Source organism: Orycteropus afer, unplaced genomic scaffold (assembly GCF_000298275.1).
Source record: "Orycteropus afer afer isolate SDZICR_OR568_19922 unplaced genomic scaffold, OryAfe1.0 scaffold00036, whole genome shotgun sequence".
Lineage (NCBI taxonomy): Eukaryota > Metazoa > Chordata > Mammalia > Tubulidentata > Orycteropodidae > Orycteropus > Orycteropus afer.
The window spans coordinates 3027346-3049141 of NW_006921623.1; the positions used below are offsets into that span (position 1 = coordinate 3027346).

The 21796-nt window shown below is 39.0% G+C and overlaps 1 protein-coding gene across 1 annotated transcript; it reads right to left on the minus strand.

Moving 5' to 3' along the window:
* Nucleotides 1-13988: 13988 nt before the first annotated feature.
* On the minus strand, nt 13989-20928 carry ATP5MG (ATP synthase membrane subunit g). The gene is made up of 3 exons (XM_007936474.2): nt 20877-20928; nt 15309-15469; nt 13989-14087 (listed from the first exon to the last, which is right to left on the minus strand). Exons 1-3 carry the CDS (start codon nt 20926-20928, stop codon nt 13989-13991), a joined length of 312 nt encoding a protein of 103 aa, XP_007934665.1.
* Between the last annotated feature and the right edge of the window lie 868 nt (nt 20929-21796).

Below are 21796 nucleotides of genomic sequence, written 5' to 3' on the forward strand. Positions count from 1 at the left end.
GCAATATTTTTTCCCCTTCTTTTTGTTTTAATGTATCTGTATGAGCAGGGTACTATGCTCCTCTATTTGCTGGTTGTTAGCACTTAGGCACTCAGCACCTGTCTCCTAGCGGGTGTGTTAGAGAATGAGAGTGTGTGCACAGATCTCTGTTAGCTGTTTGTAAACAGCAGTTGAGGTTGAATTTGAGTTGGTATTGATTGGCTGTCTATCACTGGTCAGTTGATGCAAAAGTAAGTGGTGGCCCTTACTCGGTGGGTGGGGCTACAGGAGATGCAGGTATGGTTGGGTTGCTGGGGAACAGCTACTGTCTCCCACTCAGTTAAACAAACAAACAAAATCACACATATACAAAAATATAATAAAAATAAGACCCAAAACACATAAGCAAACAGGAACAATGATAAAAAGAAAAAAGAAATGCAATAAATTAGAAGAAAAAATTTCAAAATATATTAAGAAAGTATAAAAGAAAGATAATAAGAAAAAAGAGAAAGGAAAAGAAAAAAAAAAAAAAAAACCACAATATCTGGGGAGGGAGGAATGAGAGAAAAGAGCAAGAGAAAAAAATGGGAAAACTGCCAAAGGAAAAACAAGGGACTGGAAGAATCAAAAGAAAGGAAAAAAAAAAAAAAGGAATCAGGAAAAGGGAAGAGAAAAAAAGGGAGAAGGAAAAAACAAAAATAAAACAAAACAAAACAAAAAAACCCAAGAACCCAGGATGGGAAAGAGAAAAAAAGAAGAAAGGAGGAAAATAAAAAGAATAATTTAAGAACAAAAACAAAAGTGTGGAGGGTGGGACACCACACCCAGACTCTGTCAGGGCACAGACTGGGATGGAATTCCTGCTGATCCAAATAGTGGGTGGAGGTGGAGGATGGCCACACACACCCTGTTCACTGAGAGGGTGTGGGGTATAAGAACAACAAGGGGAATATTGCACCTTTCCAGTTGTCAGCCTCCAGTGCGGTCACCTGTGCTGTCCCTGGCAAGTGGAGCCCAGTGTTATGTTGCTGTCCAGTTCAAGTCCATATATTTTTCAAACTACTATCAGTCAAGTGGACACTTTTTAGTTCTTTTTGTACTTGGCATTTTTACAGCATTGTTAATCTTCTAGAAGTTCTCCTCTCTTAGTTTCTGTATCCCTACTCTCTTCTGCTTTGTCTTTTATCTCTCTAATCTTTCCATCTTAATGTTCTTCATTGGCTTCTTTTCCTGTATCTCTGCCTAAATGTTGATGTTTCTCAGAGTTATGTTCTTAACCCTCTTCTGTTTTCATTATTTCATTCATTTATTCAGGTATTTACAGAATGCTTTTTATGTGCCAGATATAGTTCTAGCAATGAACAAAACCTATAATAATGCCTGCCTTTCCCTCATAGTTCTGACCCACTCTTCCTAAGTAGTCTTATCCATACTTGAGGCTCCCATCACCTCTTGTGACTTCCATATTTACATCTTCAGCACTAACCACTCTTGAATTTTAGGCACACATTTAACCAACACTCTATTAGGCATCTGCACTTGTATGTCCATAAACTGAATTCCTCTTTAACTGAAGTTTGCCTCTTTTTGTATTCCCTCTTCTAGTTACACCACCATACACTCCCAATTGCCCATTTCTCTTCAGGATTATTCCAATGGTTTTCCAGTGTTATCATCTTCTGATGCAAGACTGAATTTTCCAAAATGCAAATCTAACTGTATTACTTCCATCCTTATACTTTAATAACTCCCTATAACCTCCAAGATCCTCTGTTATTTGGTTGCTTTCAAACTCTCTCTTACCCCCCCCCCCAATACACATACATTTCTTGTTTTCCTGCCTTACCAAATTACACTTAGTTTCTTGCATTCTCTTGTATGATCATGCTTTAGGTGCATGTTTCCCCTTTTGGCCTCTTGGCTAATCTCTAGATCCAGCTCAGGTGTCATCCCTTCAACCTCAACCTTCTCCAACCTCTCCTGTGTGTATAACCATGTGCAAACACCATTGTTGATCTTTACACAATGTATTGTAATTATGGGATTTGTAATTGTTTATTTTGTAGTCTCCTCCGCTAGACTCTGAATGCCTTGAAGGAAGGAAAAGTGTTGTTTAGTATCCCAAGTTAATCTGACAATGTAACAAAAATGTAAAATGTGTGTTGAACAAATAAATGAATGAGCAAATGAAAATGGGAAAATGATAGGGAGAGATCACTGAAGAGAGGAAATAAAGAGCAAATGTAGGATAGTTTTGCAAAGAATATCCCAAATGTTTTCCTCTGGGACAGGAGAAGGTAGTCAAGGGTGTAATCAAAAGTAGATCCATCTGATGTGAGGAGAGAAAATTGAAGAGGTTCATGCTGGATGGTTTCTATTTTCTCTTCTGTAGCAAGTAAAGTATTTCTCTTTTCTGGAAGACATTGTACGTGTGTCAAAGTACATAACAGATTCTTTGAATCTCAACTTTCATATGTGCTAAAAAAGGAGACTAATGGTTGATTCTGCTCCATCCCATTAACTCGGTATCTTTGGAAATTTTAAGAACCAAGGGCTCTGAGCTCTTTACATAAATAGCAATGGACCCAGTGATCACCATTTAAATGACTTTAAATCTATGAGGTTGAAAGTTGCTAAATTCCAGTGCTCCTCCAATCTTATCACTCCTTTTAATTCTTTCTGTGCATTGTCATTGCTGCAGTTCTCAGAATTAGAAGCATTTTTTTTGTCTCCTTGTTATTACGAAAAAATTCACTAGACCTAGAATTACGAAGTACCTTTTTTTTTTTTTTATTACAGGGAGAAAACAGATAAAAGTGAGCAGTGTTATCCCCCCACTGAGATGTCTAGTTTGAGTCTAACTAAATTGGTTTAGGATTCCTTTCAGCCACCAATGCCAACTTATCTTAGGCTAACAGGACTAGAATTCAGTTGATCTAATTTAGAACAAATTTTTATCCATAGATGGGATGGAAAATCTAGGTGAGGATTAAGGTCATGGCCAAGGTACAAGAGGAGGAGGAAGTCTGAGTTAATTATAACCTAGATTCTGCCCTCTTAATTCCAGGAAGCTGTCCCTTAGCTAGATGGACAACTTGTTGATTGAGGAATATTCTCAGAGAAACTAGAAGCTACCAGTTCCTGAATTTTGAGATAAACTTCTATAAGCATGGATGTCAGTATTGAAAGTCTGGAATTCTGTCATTTGAAGAAGCCCTTTGAGCAAGCATTTGGTTTACTCTCCAGCAATCATGACTGGTCTGGAAGATTTCCCAAAGGTTATCTTTTGCAAGACCAGTTGGGTAAGGTTTTTTTGACATGGGTTTGAATCTACATTATAATAGATGCATTGTGTTTGTTTATTCCTAGACTTTTAAAAAAATACTCACTGTGTATCTTTCAGTAAATAACTAAAATGACAAACAAACCACAATAACATATTGTGTTATATCATTGCACAAGGCATACTCTCATATTCCTTCTGATAAAAGGTGAATTAAAAGCTGCATTTCTTAGTGTCTTTCACTTGTGTTAAGTTATATGAGCTTTTGATTCAAGTTTAAAATCTGAAAATTTATTTTTGAAACATTATGGGTAGAGACTAGTTAAATGATCACTGGTTAATTTAAGCTTTAAAAAGATGTTTTGGATTAAATATTAGTCTCTTTTTTCCCCCACCTTATCCTCTTCTCTAGACCTCTCTATTAACATATAGCCAATCCTATTGTTTAAGACCAGGAAAAATATGGTTCTGAAGGCTTTGACCAAAATGCTATGTTATGAATCATCACTTGCTCCTATGACAGTTGAAAGGGAATTCCTAATGTGTGTTAGAGTTCAGATGTAAGTTTCTGAATAACAACATTAAAAGACCGTCATGGAGCCTCCTTTAAAAAACAATTAAAAAAAGAAAAAAAAAAAAAAAAACATTAGAAGAAAACCATCTCCCTCCTCTCCTGCCCTTCACAATGCAATAACCAACTAACGATCCAAGAGTAGAAAGGAAGTGGTTACAGTTAGGAAACTAGGAATCAAGTCCCGCATTCCAGTGCTCCACCCCTGACTAACTCATCTCCAGTGCATGGCTCCACTTCATTTTGTGCTGAAAAGCAACGAAAGTAACATTTTGTTTCAAATCTTTTCAGATGAGTGTACCTGGTAATCTGCCAGAGGTCTTTGCTGTAGTTGAGATTGACAAATAGAGAAAGCATGCAGCTATAGATGTTGTTTTAATAGAAAACAATGGCCTTCTCCAGATAACTTTTACTACTCTGTCCTTGTAGGTACCTTTCTTCTGAGATGGGTGGACGGGAAGGGGAGATCAGATGGTGATGGCAGAGCAAACAAACTCAAGGGTCCCATTTCAAGGGCCATTTGGCCTCAGGGTCTTTCCTTGGTGCAGAGGGTGGTGGTATTTGGAGCCCAGGGTGAAGTGGAAATTAGAGCAGTAACTTGGGTATTAGATAATAAATCACACTTCTGTCAGCATATTCAAGGCAGATGAAACCATCACAAGGTTCAAGGTAAAACAATGATGATTAAAACGTCACTCCTGACAATAATTATTTAGTCAGCCTTACTTTCATCAATCCTGGGCCAACAGGGCTTTCTTTTCATTACTCCACCTGAAGGTTACTACAATTGGTAACCACTTTTACATCACTGTAAACTATATTCGTTTACTTGTTCTATAAAGTTGCCTACCCTCTTGAGATCCAAAGTGAGATGGCATCAAGGTAAAAATGCAGGCTGTCCTTAGGGGAAACAATAGCTATTTTAACAAGTAGGCAATAATTCAAAACCACACAACAGTGTTTTAATTGCTTTTGAATTTGACAACACCGGAATGTGTTAAACTTGAAGCTTCGGTTGATAACTTTTTTTAAATTTGTGCAAAAAATCCAAGGTGTCATTCTTATAAAAACCCATCCATTGATAGTGTGTGGAAACCTTAAGAGGAAAAGTATCTTTCTTTTTAGCTGTACTGAGGATGTTAAAGTAACTCTGGTGGTGTAGTGAGTGGGTAAGGCATTTGGCTGCTAACCACAAGGTCAGCAGTTCAAATCTACCAGCTGCTCCAAGGGAGGAAGATAAGGCAATGTACTTCGGTAAAAGATTTACAATCTTGGAAACCCAGTGGGGGTCACGTTGAGTTGGAATTGACTTGATGGCAGTGGGTTTGAGGATGTAAATCCTGGAATGCAGACCTGGCAAGGAAAGAAGAAGTTGAGGTGATCAGGTCCTAAGGAATGTCTGGGACTTTCAGATTTTAGGCTAGGTGTTCTCTAAAGGATCTTCTGCTGCCCACCTTCTCATTTTTCCCTCCTTGCCTTTATGCAAAGGCACCCCTTCACTAGCCTTGTTCAATAGAGAGGGCTGCTGATCAGAGATTCAAATCTCTGCTTCAGAGTGAAGAGGCTGAGATGCAGGAGTGACTCAGCTGGCATCAGCTTTGTAGCAGTCTCAGCCTGCAGGCCTTCAGGAAATGAGTCTCCCAGGCCTGCATCTCCCTCTGTGGCAAACTGCCACTTAACTGTGCTGTTTATCAACCCAGTACCAAAGAGAAAGTAGAGTTTGCTATTCCATCGTTTGAAAACCTACCATATACAAGCCAAATAATGTGCCAGACTAGGGCTACAAAGGTCAATTAGATACAGTACCTCCCTTAAGGAGTTTACAGTTTAGCAAGGGAAATAAACAAATGTAAATATATCATTAGAGTCCAGTGATGTGTACTGTAAAAGGCCTCAAACAGTTTGGGAAAGTCAGAAGGAGGTGATGAACTGGTGAAAGTTGAACAGGAATGTACCAGGTAGAAAGGGCCATGAAGAAGAAACTATACTGATAAAGGTATTAAGTCACTAATGCATGAATTAATTTACTCATTACATATTTATTGACTTTCATGTATGTGAAGTTTGGGATGTATCAGTGACCAAAATAAAAGATAAATCTCTGCCTTGGTAAAGCTGACATTTTTGCAGGGGGAAATAACATAATAGATCAGTAAATTAAATATAATGTTAGAAGTTAAAAAAAATTTAAGAAAAAGTTAAAAAAATTTAAGAAAAAGTACAGGGTAAGGGGCAAAGAGAATTTGGAGTGGTTTCTTGCAATTTTAAATAGGGTGGTTGGGGAACCCTGCTCTGAAAAACCTGGAATGGGATGAGCGAACCATCTCTGGGGTTATCTTGAGGAAGAACATCTCAGGCAGAGGAACCAGTCAGTGCCAAAGCAGGAGTGGCTTAGAGCGTTTGAGGAAGAGCAAGGGGGCTAATGCATCTGGAGCAGAGTGAGCAAGGGGAAGGGTGGCAGAGAGGTAGTGGGAGGTCAGATCATGCTGGGCCTAGTATATACCACACTAAGGATTTTAGCTTTTAATCTGAATGAGATGGGAGCCATTGAAGCATTCTAAGCAGAGAAGTGACATGATCTTGTATTTTGACAGGATCACTCAGGCTGATGTCTAGACTGTGGACAGGTAAGTTTAGTGGTAAGGAAAGCATTTCAGCTATTCCAGTCAGAGAAGATAATGACTTAGTGTTAGCAGTGGAGGTGGTAAGAAATGTTCAAATTCTGGAAAGCCAAAGGAAAACTCCAGAAATCAAATGTATTGAAAAGAATGTGTACCAAGGAGGAAGTATTCAACTGAGTCAAATATTGCTAGTCCACTCCATTTAACAATGCATCAATTTGCATTTAACATGTAAGAAAAGTAATTTCAGTGTAGTGGTAGGAGGGAATGAGCTGGGAAGATAATTGGTGGCCAGAGAGGGATGTATGAAATTGAAACTATGGAGAAGGTGAGTTATTGTAATGAGGAGGATAAGTGCCCAAGGAAGGTGAAGTTAAGAACTAAGAGGCTAGGTTATTGGAAGGATCATTTATGTCAATGCTTCTCAAACTTTAGAATACATCAGAACCACACAGCCAATTAAAATATAGATTGCAAGATCCCACCCCAAGAAATTTTCATTTTTGAGAAATTCCCTGATAATGCTGATTCTCCTGCAGTCCAGGGACCAAACTTTGAAAACTACTAATCCATGTATATGTTGAAATTGTCAAGAATTAAGATAGGAATACTATTGTAAAGTGACAGTGAACCAGGAGACAAAATTGTCAAGAAACATAGAGGAGTGACCTGGTAATTTTTATAAAACTGCAATAATCCGTAGTAGTGAGTATATAATTTGATGAGATTTAAATTGGGAGTTTTTATGGAGACTGGTGAGAAATTGTGTAGCTAAAACAATTAATAGGAAAGAGATTAAGACTAGGCTAGAGGCGATTGTGAAAAGCTTTGTACGTCAGTATTTTATCAGTACTAGAGTCTTTTATTGAGGAAGCAGGTTTAATGAAAGTCCCCAGGTTAGGTATTATCTCTGGTGGAATTTTTAGTGTATTCATCACACGAGTGATCACAGTCCTACCAATTCATGTCTGGTAGAAATACTGATTAGGAACGATTAAGAAACCTCACAAAGCTACTTATCACCTTATAAAGTATTAGGTAAACTGACATCTCATGAACAACACAGCTTAAATAAATTGATAGTAGGGCAAAGCAAGACTGAAAATATGTCAGAGGGAGGGGTATGTGAAATTGGTGGTCACAATGGAAGCAGGGAGGTCTACAAAGAGGTGGTCATGAGTAGTCAGGACACAGCATGGGTTCAAGACCTGAGCTCAGTTTGTGGTTCCATCACTTATTACTTATGGAATCCTAGTCAAATTACTGTTTCTCAGTTCCTGATTTGTTAAATGGGTATATCAATTATGTCAAGTGCCTTAGAGGAAAATGGAGGACTAAATGAGATAGTGCAAAAAACCCAAACCAAACCCACTGCTGTCAAGTTGATTCTCACTCATAGTGACCCTATAGGGCAAAGTGCTTTGAAAATGTTAACTGATATATGTATTTATTTAAATATATATAATAGTGAAAAAGCAACAATACATACTGAGCTATCCCTTAGAAATCAGGGGAGAAGAAATACTTATGTTAAGACATGAGTGAAAAAAGGAGAAACTTTTGTCTGAGTGAGACAATGATGAGGTGTACAGAACAAATGATTAAAGTATGCAATGTGGACATTCAACATGATCCTGAAATGATGAAAACCCAGTGAAAAGGCTTTGCTGTTTGACTTTTACGTCAAAGAACTTATTGCTATAGCCATTTCCTTAGGAATCATACCTCTGGATCACAGTAACTGGTATTTGGCTTGAATTTCCTACTCTAATCTTCCCTCTCATGATGCCTACTACTAAATGAGTGCTTACAGTTTTACATAAATATTTAGAAAAATGTAAGTCTACACTAACTCTTACGTGTACTCCACGTATGTTTCTATCATAGCGTTTGTTACATGGAACTGAAATTGTCTGCTGATATTAAGATTATACAAACTATTTGAGGGCAGAGATGGTGCTCTGCCAAAATTCTTCAATGGCTTTCTGTTCACTGCCTTTAAGATAAAGTCCAATCCCCATCAAACTCCATAAACCAAACTCACTGCCATCAAGTTGAATTTGACTCAAAGAGACCCTTTTTTGAATCGGAATTGACTTGATGGCAGTGGTTTTTTTTTTTTTTTTTTTGGTTGGGGTGGGGGTTTCCGAGGCAGTAAATCTTTAGAGAAGTAGATTGCCCAGTCTTCCTTCCATGGAGTGGCTGGTGGGTTTGAACTGCCAACCTTCCGGTTAGCAGTCAAATGCCTAGCAGTCAAATGCCTTAGACACTACACCACCAGAGCTCCTTACACACACTGCTATACATCCTACTTCCTACTTTGGTGAGTAATGACTGGGGTCTTAAAAGCTTGCAAGCAGCCATCTACTTGCAACAAGAGGTCTCTCCTCATGCAGAGCAAAGAAGAATGAAAAAAATCAAAGACACATGGAAACAATTAATCCAAGGGGCTAGTAGACCATGCGATCCTCAGCCTATGTTGTTGTTGTTAGGTGCTGTCGTTTCCGACTCACAGAGACCCTACGCACAGCAGAACAAAACACCTCCTGATCCCACGCCAGCTCCATGATCCTTGCTATACTTGAGCCAATTGTTGAAGCCACCGTGTCAATCCATCTCGTTGAAGGCCTTTCCCTCTTTCGTTGACCCTCTACCTTACCAAGCATGACATCCTTCTACAGGGAATGGTCCATTCTCACAACATGATCAAAGTAGGTGAGACGAAGTCTGGCCATTCTTGCTTCCAAGGAGCATTTCAGCTGCACTTCCTCCAGGACAGATCTGTTAGTTCTTTTACCAGTCCATGGTACTTTCAGTATTCTTTGCCAGCACAAGTCAAAAGCATCAACTCTTCTTCAGTCTTCCTTATTCATTGTCCAGCTCTCACATGCATATGAGATTGAAAATATCATGGCTTGTGTCAGGTGCACCTTAGTCCTCAAGGAGATATCCTTTCTCCTCAGCACTTTAAAGAGTTCCTTCGCGGCTGACCTGCCCAGTGCTATACGTCGTCTAATGTCCTGACTGCTGCTTCCATTGGCATCGATTGTAGAACCAAGCAATGTGAATTCTTTGACAACCTCAATCTTTTCTCCATTTATCATGATGCCGCTTATTGGTCCAGTTGTGAGGATTTTTGTTTTCTTTATATTGAGATGTAACCCATACTGCAGACTGTATTTTCTTCATCAGTAAGTGCCTCAAGTCATCCTCACTTTCAGCAAGCAAAGTTGTGTTGTCAGCCTATTGCAGGTTGTTAATGAGTCTTCCTCCAATCCTGATGCTACATTTTTCTTCATATAGTCCAGCTTCTTGGATTATCTGCTCAGCATATAGATTGACGAAGTATGGGGAAAGGATACAACCCTGACACACTCCCTTCTTGATTTTAAACCATGCAGTGTGCCCTTGTTCTGTCTGAATGACAGCCTCCTGGTCAAGGTACGGGTTCCTCATGAGTACAACGAAGTGTTCGGGAATTCCCATTCTTCTCAATGTTATGCACAATTTGTCATGATCCACACAATCAAATGCCTTTGCATAGTCAATAAAACACAAGTAAACATCTGTCTGGTATTCTGTGCCTTGAGTCAAGATCCATTGGACAGCAATGGACAGCAATTGGATGACGTATAGCATTGGGCAGGTCGGCCGCGAAGGAACTCTTTAAAGTGCTAAGGAGCAAGGATATCTCCTTGACGACTAAGGTGTGCCTGACACAAGCCATGATATTTTCAATCGCCTCATATGCATGTGAGAGCTGGACAATGAATAAGAATACCCCTTGTTTCACGTCCTCTTCTTAAATCTAGCTTACACCTCTGTAAGTTCTGTCAACATACTGCTGCAACCGTTTTTGAATTATTTTCAGTAAGATCTTTCTTGTGCGTGATGTTAATGATATTGTTCGATAATTTCCACATTCTGTGGGATCACTTGTATGACCAGGAAACCAGAACTAGATGGTGCCCAACTACCACTGTCAACCACTTGGAAAGGGATTGGTGCAAGAGATCCTGGATAGAGTGGGAGACAATCTGGAACAAAACTCAAAATCGTAAGCAAAAAGACCAGGTTTTCTGGTCTGATAGAGCCTAGTGAGACCCCTGAGACTATGGCCCTTATTTAACCTTCGGGTCTGGAATGAACTCACTCCTGTGGCTTTCAGCCAAAGGACAGGGATATAGGGTGAACATTTACATGAAGTAGATACACTGCTTACAGTGATTAATCGTGGGAGAACAGAAGGGCAGTGTTTGCACAGGGACATAGATGGAGGGAGGGGGGCAGGAATACACGGGAAAGAAGGAGACAGAAGAGATAACTACAGGAGGAAGTGGGAAGAGAGTTGTTACACTGTGGGGGACTGCAGTCAATGTTATGAAACAAAATGTGTATGAACTGCTGCATGGAAAATAAATTTGCTCTGTAACCTTTTACCCAAATCACAATTAAAAAAAAAAAAAAAAAAAGATAAAGTCCAATCCTTAATACAATGTACTTCATCATCTGGTCCCATTCTCTGGTTTTCTTTCTCTCTATCCCCTCGGCAAATCTGCTGCAAAAGACCTCTTTAAAGTATTACAAAGCAGTCACTTCAACGACTAGGTGCCTGACCTAAATCATGACATTTTAAATGCATGTGAAAGCTAGACAATGAATAAAAAAGACTGAAGAATCGATTCATTTGAGTCCTGGTACTGGTGAATACTGAAAACACCATGGACTGCCAGAAGAACAAACAAATCTGTCTAGGAAGAAGTATAGCCAGAATGCACCTTAGAAGTGAGGAGGGTGAGACTTTGTTTCATGTAACTTTGGACATGTCTTCAGGAGGGATCAGTCTCTAGCAATGGATGTCATGTGTGGTGGAAGATCAGGGAAAACAACCCTTAAAAAGATCGACTGACAGAGTAGTTCCAAGAATGGGCTCAAACAGCAATGACTGTGAGGATGGTGCAGGACTGGGCAGTGTTTCTTCTATTGTACACAGGGTTGCTATGAGTCAGTATCAACTGAACAGCACCTGACAACTCCCCTCTGCACCTAGTGATTCAACCACACTTAAGTTCTTTCAGGACCTGCAATGTACCAGACTTTTTCTGACTTCATAGCTTTTGCACAGGCTTTTCCATCTACCTAGTATACTGTTCCATTTTCTTGGCTTTCACTTTTTTTCTGGTCTACTTTAGATATTATTTTCTCTGACAGCCTTCCTTGAACCACCTTCTCATATCTGGGTTAGACTCTTTAAATACCGTTTACTTCCCTTATTATAGCACTTCTCATGTTATTGGAACTGAAACCTTAATTATCCGTCTCATCAGACCAAGCTCTGCAAAACAGGTAACAAATAGTCTTGTTCAGTAAGTTTTTACCATTTAGTATAGAGCTTGGAATTTAGGAGATGCACAACACCTGAGGTATACTGAAGTTGCCAGTGGCAAACACCTGGTATTCATAAGTTCAATCAAAGAAAGACAACCTAAACAGTTTTCTGCTAGGAGAAAAACATGTGGGGTTAGGAGGGCAAAAAGAAACAGGCCTAATGAAGTCAAGTGGCCATTTTAAGGAGCCCACTGCCATTTTAACCTAAGAAAATTCTGTACATGCACTATAAGCCATAGGGAAGACGAAAGGTGTGTTGTATAGCAAAGGAGGAGGAAGTAATAGTGAAGTGAGTAGTAATATTTATTCTGAAGACTTTATGGTGTGACCATGTGGTTAAAAAGAAAAAAAATCTCAATACATGTCATGGCTCTACTAGCCAGCCCTCTGTAGGTTCTTACTGGTGCTGATTTTAGGCCTTTAGATTTTTTCTGTTGTTGGTTTTAATACTTGCTTATTTTATGACATACAGAAACTCATAAAGATAACCAGTATCATAGTAGTCAATATCTTTTTTGTCTTTTGGTATGCGTATTTGTTACCACATACTTTTAAAAAAAGAGGTAGTTTCAGTTTCTGACCACCTGTGTTTACTGCAGATGCAGTAAGTTAGGCATTACTTCATATTTCAGAACAGTAGTCATCTCTATGGAGACTTTCTTGACTATCACTTTGAAAAGCTATGCCCTTATTAGGCTAATGCAGCAGTATTCTAAATGCAGTGGGTAAATCTGGGATTGATTGGATAAAGGTTCAGTAACTATTGTCACAATGCTTTTACAATAAATATGCAATGACCTTTTGGCTATCATCAGCTGGTATTGCAGGTTTTGTACGGTTGCAATAGAGTTACAATGGCCTTGGAAACGTAACAATGAACCAAACAAGGATTGTTAAGGAAAAGTCAATGAATGCAGTCTTTTTTATGTCCTTAAAAAAAGAGTTCAGGAAGACAGACTGATATAGATCACTATTTTAAGATCTAATATACTATTTAGGCCCACGGGTGATACTAAATTATAACATTATTTATCTGTAGGGTATTTTACTTCTGCAAAGATAAAAAGTCATGAAACCAAAAAAGTAAACAAACATCCAAACCATAAAAACAGTCAGATAAACAGTATAACACACATAAACATTACCTTAGCTCTATTAAAATTCGATCATGATCTCTTTCATTTTGTCCTACTATTTGAGATGTTACAATATACTTAGAATACCATTCTGCTAATTATTCTCTTTTAAGTCCCTACGTGGTACAAACAGTTAAGTGCTTGACTGTTGTTGTTATGTACCGTTGAGTTGGACCTGACTCATAGTGACCCCTCCTTGGGTTTCCGAGGCACTATCACCATGGAAGAAGATTGCCCCATTTTCCTTCTGAGGAGTGCTGGTGGGTTTGAACCACCAGCCTTCTGGTTAGCAGTCCAAAGCCTTAGGCTCTATGCTACCAGAGCTCCTAAGTGCTTGACTAGGAACCAAAAAGTTAGTGGTTCTGAACCCATCCAGAGATGCCTTAGAAGACAGGGTGGTTTGCTTCTGAAAGGCTACAGCCTTGAAAACCCCTATTGTACACACACGGACCACCATGAGTTGAAACTGACTTGACGGCAACTAACAATATTCAAATAGAGAAGTACCCCAATGTTTATAGACATAGCTGTTGTCAAAAGGATCTTTTTGTGATTTTAGCAGAGGAACAATCCAAATTTTATTTTTTATGACCATTGATATGATTAACTCCATCTCTTTGGCACAGTTTTACTTCTTTTCCTACTGTAGTAAATTCTAGTTTTCTCAAGGCCTTGTCTCTTATTTTTCTGGAAATAAAGCTTAAATATCATGTACTTAAAACTTTGGTCTCAAATTAAAATGTTATCCTCATATATACATAAATCAGCTTGACGTATTTGCATATATCCTTTCCAATTTCAGGCTAAGAAAGACATGCGTTCAAAGCTGTATTAATGTGTCAAAGAAAAAGATACTTCAACTTGTGACCTTCCATATAGTATTTGATAGAACGCCATACATTGAATTTCATACATTATCTATTTTATTCAGATAGCAGTCTGATCACACATGATCCAAGAACACTCAAGTAGTAAACCAAATATAATCAGATGTTAAAGATTGGTCTTCAAACATCATAGCCAATGATGCCACGCTTGCCTATGATCTCGCCGATATAAAACCACATCCACACCTCAGTGGCCACCAAACCATTCAGCAGAGCTTCCTGAAAAAAGAAGCACAAATTTTAAGGGTACATTTATTTTTCATATGTTGAAAACTTTCCTTCTCTAGGATTAAATGACAGAGAATATAAGGATGCTATTCAAACCAGAGGGTAGTTTTAGTCAAAGTCAAGGACTAACTTTGTTAACTTTGCTCACCTGTTGAGAACCCTTGAACTTTAATTATGTAAGGTAAGTAGTCCAGAACATATAAATTCTTTCAAAGCATTCTTTAAAGACTTGAACTGACTTAACCCTTTCATTATTAGTTTATGAGACACTTTATGAGCCCTAAAATAAGCCACATCCTGGAAACAGCTGACACATTTAGACAGGGCATTTATATGAAAGGATGGCTACAGAAAGGCAAGTCTCTGAATAGACATTTCTGTCTGCCTGCCCCCACCTAAAGAATCTGTTGAAAGATGACGGGCTCTGTCTTCCCATTTAGATATCATTTTTTATTAATTTATTATTTGGTTCAACTCTTTTCAATTATTCAGAAACTCAGTTTCATAGCCTAATGTTTTTACATTTCATGCAAGCACAAATATGGATCTTGATGCTCCTGTTGAAAAAATTCCTTTACAACAAAATTTAGCACTTCTGAAAGTGAATTTTCCCTTTCAAATTAGATAAAACTACTGTATTTTCCAGGATATAGGTCCTAAAGTCAGCAATAATTATTTAGGCTTTTTGTAGCCTTTGCTTTGACCTAGAAAGTAAACAAAAGATCCAACGTCTAATTATTTACAGTCTTTAGATTTTATGTTCATGCAATTTAGTATAATTTCATATATTGCTTGCCTAAGGTTTTGGTAATTTTTTCCTGAGCGTGATATAATTGAAGAGATCTTTTGGCTGTATTAGGGACAGTTTCAGAACTATAGGTGAGAAAAAAAGTACAGAATCAACAAAGTTAACCATCCTATTTTAGTGTATGATCCAAAATAGGAGGGAAAAAAAGGTTCCTAGTAAAAATGGTTATTTCTTTGCTACAATATAAATTCACCAGGAAACTAAGACAGAAAATAGCCTATTATTTCTAGCCAGATGACAAAATTAGAAAGGTAAATGTCTCAGGCATCAAGAAAGAGATCATCTCTCATTATGCTGAGTTCAGTCTCACTGGAAAAATATATTAATCAAAACAATTTTTTAAAAAATCCCAAGAAAAGATATTTTCTGTTATGCACATACATTTTCATTTAGCCTATAGTTACCTTAACTGTGAGCTGTTTGAATCGACCAGTTTGAGCACTATTGACTATTTTTTTTAGGCTCTGAATAGCTGTAGGAATCTCAGCAGGGGTTGGAGGAACCAGCTCCACCTTGGCATAGTGCCAAAATGTGGCCAACCGAGGCTTCGAATAAGTCACAGCAGCTGGAAAACAAAACAAAACAAAAAAACCAGGATGAACTCACTAGAGACTGTAAGAAGCAGATGTGTGGGCTGAACACAAATATTTATTCATGCATCACATTCATTCACTGCTTGCACCAAATGTGCACCCAGTGTGAAAAGTCAAAGCTGCTCCCTGGTAACAAGAGGCTTTTAAAGATGCAGAACACCTGTGTCACAGGGGAAGTTCAACCAGGCAGGAAGCCTCTAAGCATATTCAATTATGCCAGGACTTCACTAGTGGCTGGCTAGTACTGTTAACTTCATTTATGAATGGCAAATACAGTTAACTGTAAAGTTATCAGAGCTAGATTCAAAAGCAAGAAGACAGCAGCCATTTAACCGTATTTTCTTGGTGTAGAGACCAGATAACTTGGAGGGAAGAGGTCCAGAAGAGAAGGAAAGGAGCTATGTAGAATGGCACCCTTAAGAATGAGATAAAAACCTGTTCCAATATTGGCCACAAATCCAGACAGGATTATACCAATTATATCTATTTTTAGTATCCTCATCAACCTATATAAAGGATTAAACCTTTCTTCTTCTTCTTCTTTTTAAACTTTTTATTGTGATTTGGGTAAAAGTTTATAGATCAACTTAGTTTTCCATTCAACAATTCATACACATTTTCTTTTAAACCCTTCTTTAACAAAAGCACAATTGCTCCTTCTTCAGAAACAAAACAAATGATAAAAGTTAAGCCTACATGTACTGTTAAGAACAGCCCAAACTCAAATACTATACTTAGCTGAAATCCTCAAACCAAAAAACAAACTCACTGCCATTGAGTTGATTCTGACTCATAGTGATCCCCTTTGGGTTTCTGAGGTGGTAAACCCGGTCTTCCTATCGCAGAGTGGCTGGTGGGTTTAAACCACCAACCTTCTGGTTAGCAGTCTGATGCCTTATGCACTGTGCTACTAGAGCTCCTTGAAATTCCTCAAAGTATTTACTATTTCAAAAAGATCCTTAACAACAAGGGTAAATGTGAGACCATGGTAGTGATTTCAGTAAGAGAAAGGCATTTTTTAAAAAATATTACAAGAGAAATATAATAAAAATAGGATGAATGCATGAACATTCATAAAGTGTTTATTGTTCAAAGATGGGTTATCAAAGGCTCTTGGTGCTTTTTCTGTTATTAATTGCTTGTATTTGGCTATTTCACTACTCTTAGACTAGGAAGGAAGGTTGGGCAATCTACTTCCGTAGTGATACTGCCTCAGAAACCCAAGGAGGGGTCGCTATAAGTTGGGTCCAACTCCACGGCACATAACAACAACAACAAAGACTTACTATAAGGAACACTGGTAGAGTAGTGCCTAAGGCATTTGACTGCTAACCAGAAGGCTGGAGGTTCAAACCCACCAGCCACTCCACAGAAGGAAGACTGGGCGATCTACTTCCGTAAAGATTCACCGCCTCGGAAACCCAAAGGGGGTTGCTACGAGTTGGAATTGACTCAATGGCAATGAGTTTGGGTTTTTTTTTTGAGACTTACTAAAAGAAATCCCCCGGGTGACACAAATGATTAAGTGCAGAACTACTAACCTGAAGGTTGGTGGTTCAAACCCACCCAGAGGTGCCTGGGAAGGCAACCTGGTAATTTGCTTCTGAAAGATCATGGCCTTGAAAACCCAACGAAGCAGTTCTATTCTATACCCACAGGATGCTGTGAGTTGGAATAGACTTGACAGCAACTATCAACAACATACTTACTATCTCCATCATGCTCTGTGCTTGGGGGTATGGGTAAATCTTTAAACAAACTTAAGGCTCTAAGAGATAGTTCTTAATAGAACTGTCAATACCTGTGTTAATAGGGCAATCAAAAAATACAATGTCTTGAGGAACAGTCAACCAACTATCTCTAACACATAGCTCTTTCATCCTTTTGAAAAATGAATCACTACACTGTATATAAACATTATAGTTTAGTTGATATACTTGGGGGTAAGGTTTAAAATTGGAAACTGCCTTGCAAGTATAGAGGAAATGAACAAAACATAAATCAATGGTGGATGGTGAGAGCCAGGTTTCTCACTGTAGCAGTTACCTATAAGCAAGACAGTAAGCATGAACTCTGTTGATACTAGATTACAGTCAGAGACAGCTGTATGAATTCATGTTTAGCTTAATATATGTAGATGGATATATGAAGAAACAAATATATACATATGTATATACATGGGTTTTTATACATAAATTACCTAGCTCTGACCACTTAGAGGACCTAGAATCAATGATATCTCAGTTGCAAGGAACTCATTTAGTGTCTAGATCTTAGTTTCTAAATGTAATTTTCCAGTAAAAGGAACCAAGGCTCCTTGGAGAAATAACTGATTCTAAAGCTAGGGCAGGGAAAATACAAGATGAGTCTTAAGCATCTTGTAGTATCAAAAAGAAAGTAAGTGCTCAAAAAACAAAAGGATGGCAACACGTCAAAGGGAAGTGCTAATCTGAAAGAGATTCCAGTGGCCAAGGTGGGAAGAATGGAACAATTTGAGCAAGGAAATAAGTAGCATAGTATAGAATCTATGAAGTATGAAATAATGTACAAGAGTCCATAAAATAAATGACTGAATAATAAATAAATGGGAAAGAAAAAACAAATTTTTCTTACAGAAAAACTCCATTTAATATATACAGATACTTCCTCCTACAGGAGATAAAATTTAACTCCTACCTTATCCTGTGGGCTAGACTTAGTCACTTGCTTTCAAAGAACAGAGCATAGAAAGGGAAAACTAGTAACCTTACAGTCAAGAAACCTAGGTTAAAGGATGGTTAAAATATCCTTTAACCAAGTGATAAAGGTTATATTACCAGTGATGTCATCTGGATATCATCCATCTCCTGGTATGAAGTGATAAGGGCACTTCACCTCTGCGGTATTCTTTCCAAAAATCCTTAACTCCGGTCTAATTATGAGAATATCCAGACAAATCCAGATTGGGAGACATTCTAAGGATACCTAAACAGTACTCCTCAAGTCTGAGAAAGTCATGAAGGCCAAGGAAATATAAGCAAACTGAACAGACCAGAGGAGTCTGGAGAAACATGACAACTCAATATAATACGGTACTCTTGGATCTCTTGGTACTCAAGATCTCTTGGAACAAAAAGAGATTAATTGAAAAACTGGTGAAATTCAAATAGTTTTGAATTTAGTTAGTAGGGGAAAAAAAATTGAACTCTATGATCTTTCTGAGGGAAGTCTGATTATAAAATTGCTATTTCCATAAACTTCTTTGTCTCTCAGGAGAATTAACAGTTATAGCCAGTGATTTTTATTAGGTATTTAATGTTCATATTTAATACAATGAGTTATGTTATAAAGCAAAATATATTTCCACTTTGTTAATTCTGGCCCCCAGTGAGTCTACATTACTGAGTACTTCTAGAAGAATAAGAGTTATCTTTCAATTATTCACCCTAATACAGGAAGGGTTTGTATAACACACTCCATTAGAAAACTCTTTTAAAATTTTACCATTAAAATTAGTTTTCAATTTCCCAACACACCATCTAAAATATGTGAAAGTCATGCTATGAAAATAAATCCATTTGAAAATTTAAAAAATGTGGCCTCAAATTATTCAGCATATGTAAAACTGTAAATCTTCTTCATAACAGACAGCTTGATGATCTTAGGTTAAGTAAAGTTACAAACTTAGGGGACAGCAAAGGAGGCATGGAAAAGGGAAGCACAGGGAGGAAGTGGGAAGAATGACGTTACATTCAGGGGACTGCAATCAAAGCCAAGAAACAAAATGTATATAAATTGTTGGATGGAAAACTAATTTGCTCTGCAAATAGTCACCTAAACCATAAATAAAAAGTTAAAAAAAAAAATCCTTTAGGAAAAAGTGTGGGCTTCTGACAGAAGAATCAGTTCTTACAGTATCTAGCACTGCGAGCCCTTCAGTAATTGTTTGGTTGATTGTGGAAGGGAGAGAATGGATGAGAAAATACCAACCAAAGAGTAAATAGGTTCAAAATCATTACATTTATCTTTTAGAATTCTGCTTTCTTTTTACATTTCATAATCAAATTTGAGCGAACACTATTTGGCGAGATCAGTCCTTCAGTCACTTATCTAAATATAATGTATCTAATGAAGAAAGTAGGAGCGTTGGTAGCGTAGTGCCTAAGGCACTTGACTGCTAACCAGAAGGCTGGAGGTTCAAACCCCCCAGCCACTCCTCGGAAGGAAAGTTGGGCAATCTACTTCCACAGTGATTGTTGTTGTTGTTGTTATGTGCCGTCGAGTCGGCCCCGACTCATAGTGACCCCTCCTTGGGTTTCCGAGGCAGTATCACTACGGAAGTAGGATTGCCCAACCTGCCTTCCGAGGAGTGGCTGGTGGGTTTGAACCGCCAGCCTTCTGGTTAGCAGTCAAGTGCTTTAGCCACTACGCTACCAGAGTTCCTTCCACAGCGATACTGCCTAGGAAACCCAATGAGGGGTCGCTATGAGTCAGGTCCGACTCGACGGCAATTAACAACAACAATGAAGAAAGTTTTGTCAATTTAGCAAATGTCACTTTGGGAATAAAATAACACTTGAAGTATTTCCTGACAGCGCAGGGTTGTTCTGAATAGCACCCTAGCAGTGAGGTTTCGACTCTTCCAAGTGAAAAACTCCACCAATGCTAAGCAGTAACAATAAAGATTACTGTTTGCAGCGCATCCCTTTTTATGCTTACTGGGGCAGGGTTACTCATTCCTAACAACAATCCCCATAAATTCTCATCGGTAAGTTGAAGGATCTCAGAAACTGACCTGGACAGAAAGCAAAGCCAATATTCAAAACCCCACTCATCCGTAAAGATTTCTGTAGACTTCTAAATACTCCATTGAGAATCAGACAACCTTAGGAAGTCGAATTCATGAACTCTCATTTGTATTTGCTCTTCCTCTTTCTGGCTCCTGGAAGAGCCAAACTTTCCATATGTCTATTGCTAGAGCCAGCCACTCCTCGGAAAGAAGATCGGGCAATCTGCTTCGGTAACGATATTGCCTCGGAAACCCAAGGAGGGGTCGCTATGAGTCGGATCCGACTCGAAGGCACATAACAACGGAGCTCTAAGGGGGCTTCACGGCTGCAGCCGCTGAACAGGTCCGGGCTTTCTTCACCCAATCTCTCCTCACACGGTCGTGGTTAGAAGAACTCTTAGACTGTATAACGAACTCAAGCTGCAGAACGGGCGAACGGAACGCCAGTGAAAAGATCAGGAAAACCTGCCTCTTGCTCCCTCCCCGTTCAGATCGGCCCCTTGGCCGACGCAGGCCCCTCAGCTAACCACAGCACCTCTCACTCTTAGCCCTTCGCACTCGCCTCCCCGTCCGCCTATGTACCCGCCTCAGCACAGTGACAGCTTGCTTACCGTTTACCATCGCCGGAGCCTTTTCCACCAGGTTACGGACAAATTGGGCCATGGTTGTAGGGTGAAAAGCCCGTTGCCCACGACCACCGGCTGAATGTCACCTCCGGGAAGGACCCTCTGCAGGACCCCGTGCCACTTCTAAGGTCAGGCCCTCCTCTTTCTGTGCCGGTCCAAGATATTTAGGTTTCCGACAATCTTTTAGGAATCCACTTGGTTAGTTTTTCTTCAGTCACAGAGGAGAAAATGAATATGAAAAAACGATATCAGAGAACATGTGAGAAGAATGCTTGGGTTCCGTAGAGAAACAGGCATTTCTTCGGACAGCCCTGATGGAGGGCCGGAAGGCCTGCACGGTGAGGACTGAAAGCGCACGCGCCTTGACCCTCCCGCGTTTTCCCTGTCGCTTGGAGAGAATGTGAGAAAGTACGGCTGAAATTTCTATACTAATACCATCGTGTTATGGAAGCAGAGGTCTAAGGCTAAACATGAAGTTAGGGTGAGAGCAAACATTACATATCCTAAATCACTTGACTCAGCCAATTGCTTTTCTTTAGCTGATACTTTGTAATCCGCCTCCTTCACCCCTTCGCATCTCGTATCAGTATTGGAATCCAATTCCTCTAGTTCCCTCATGAGTCACAAGGAGCTATGCGACTGTGAGGAACAAAATCACATTTATTAAGGATTTCCACTGTGCTAGACATTTTGAAACATAAAGAAAGCCTGTGCGTTACTGTTTTTATTGAGACTGGGATTGGTAAATGATGTGTCCAAGGCCACAGTGGCAGAGTTGGGATCTGAAGAGGTTGTAATGTAAGCACAGAGAAGGGGCATCAGTGTCGGATTAGGCTTGTACTGATCTGGGGAGACCGCCTAAGAGAAGATCTTTGAGTACAAGAGAACATATACTGTCTCAACTG

Excerpts from the sequence above, each read along its gene's own strand:
- ATP5MG (XM_007936474.2), bottom strand. The coding sequence starts at position 20,928 with ATGGCCCAATTTGTCCGTAACCTGGTGGAAAAGGCTCCGGCGATGGTA. Across the intron at positions 15,470-20,876 it reads GGCTCCGGCGATGGTAAACG|CTGCTGTGACTTATTCGAAG; the intron begins GTAAGCAAGCTG and ends TTTGTTTTCCAG. Across the intron at positions 14,088-15,308 it reads TCAAACAGCTCACAGTTAAG|GAAGCTCTGCTGAATGGTTT; the intron begins GTAACTATAGGC and ends TTCTTTTTTCAG.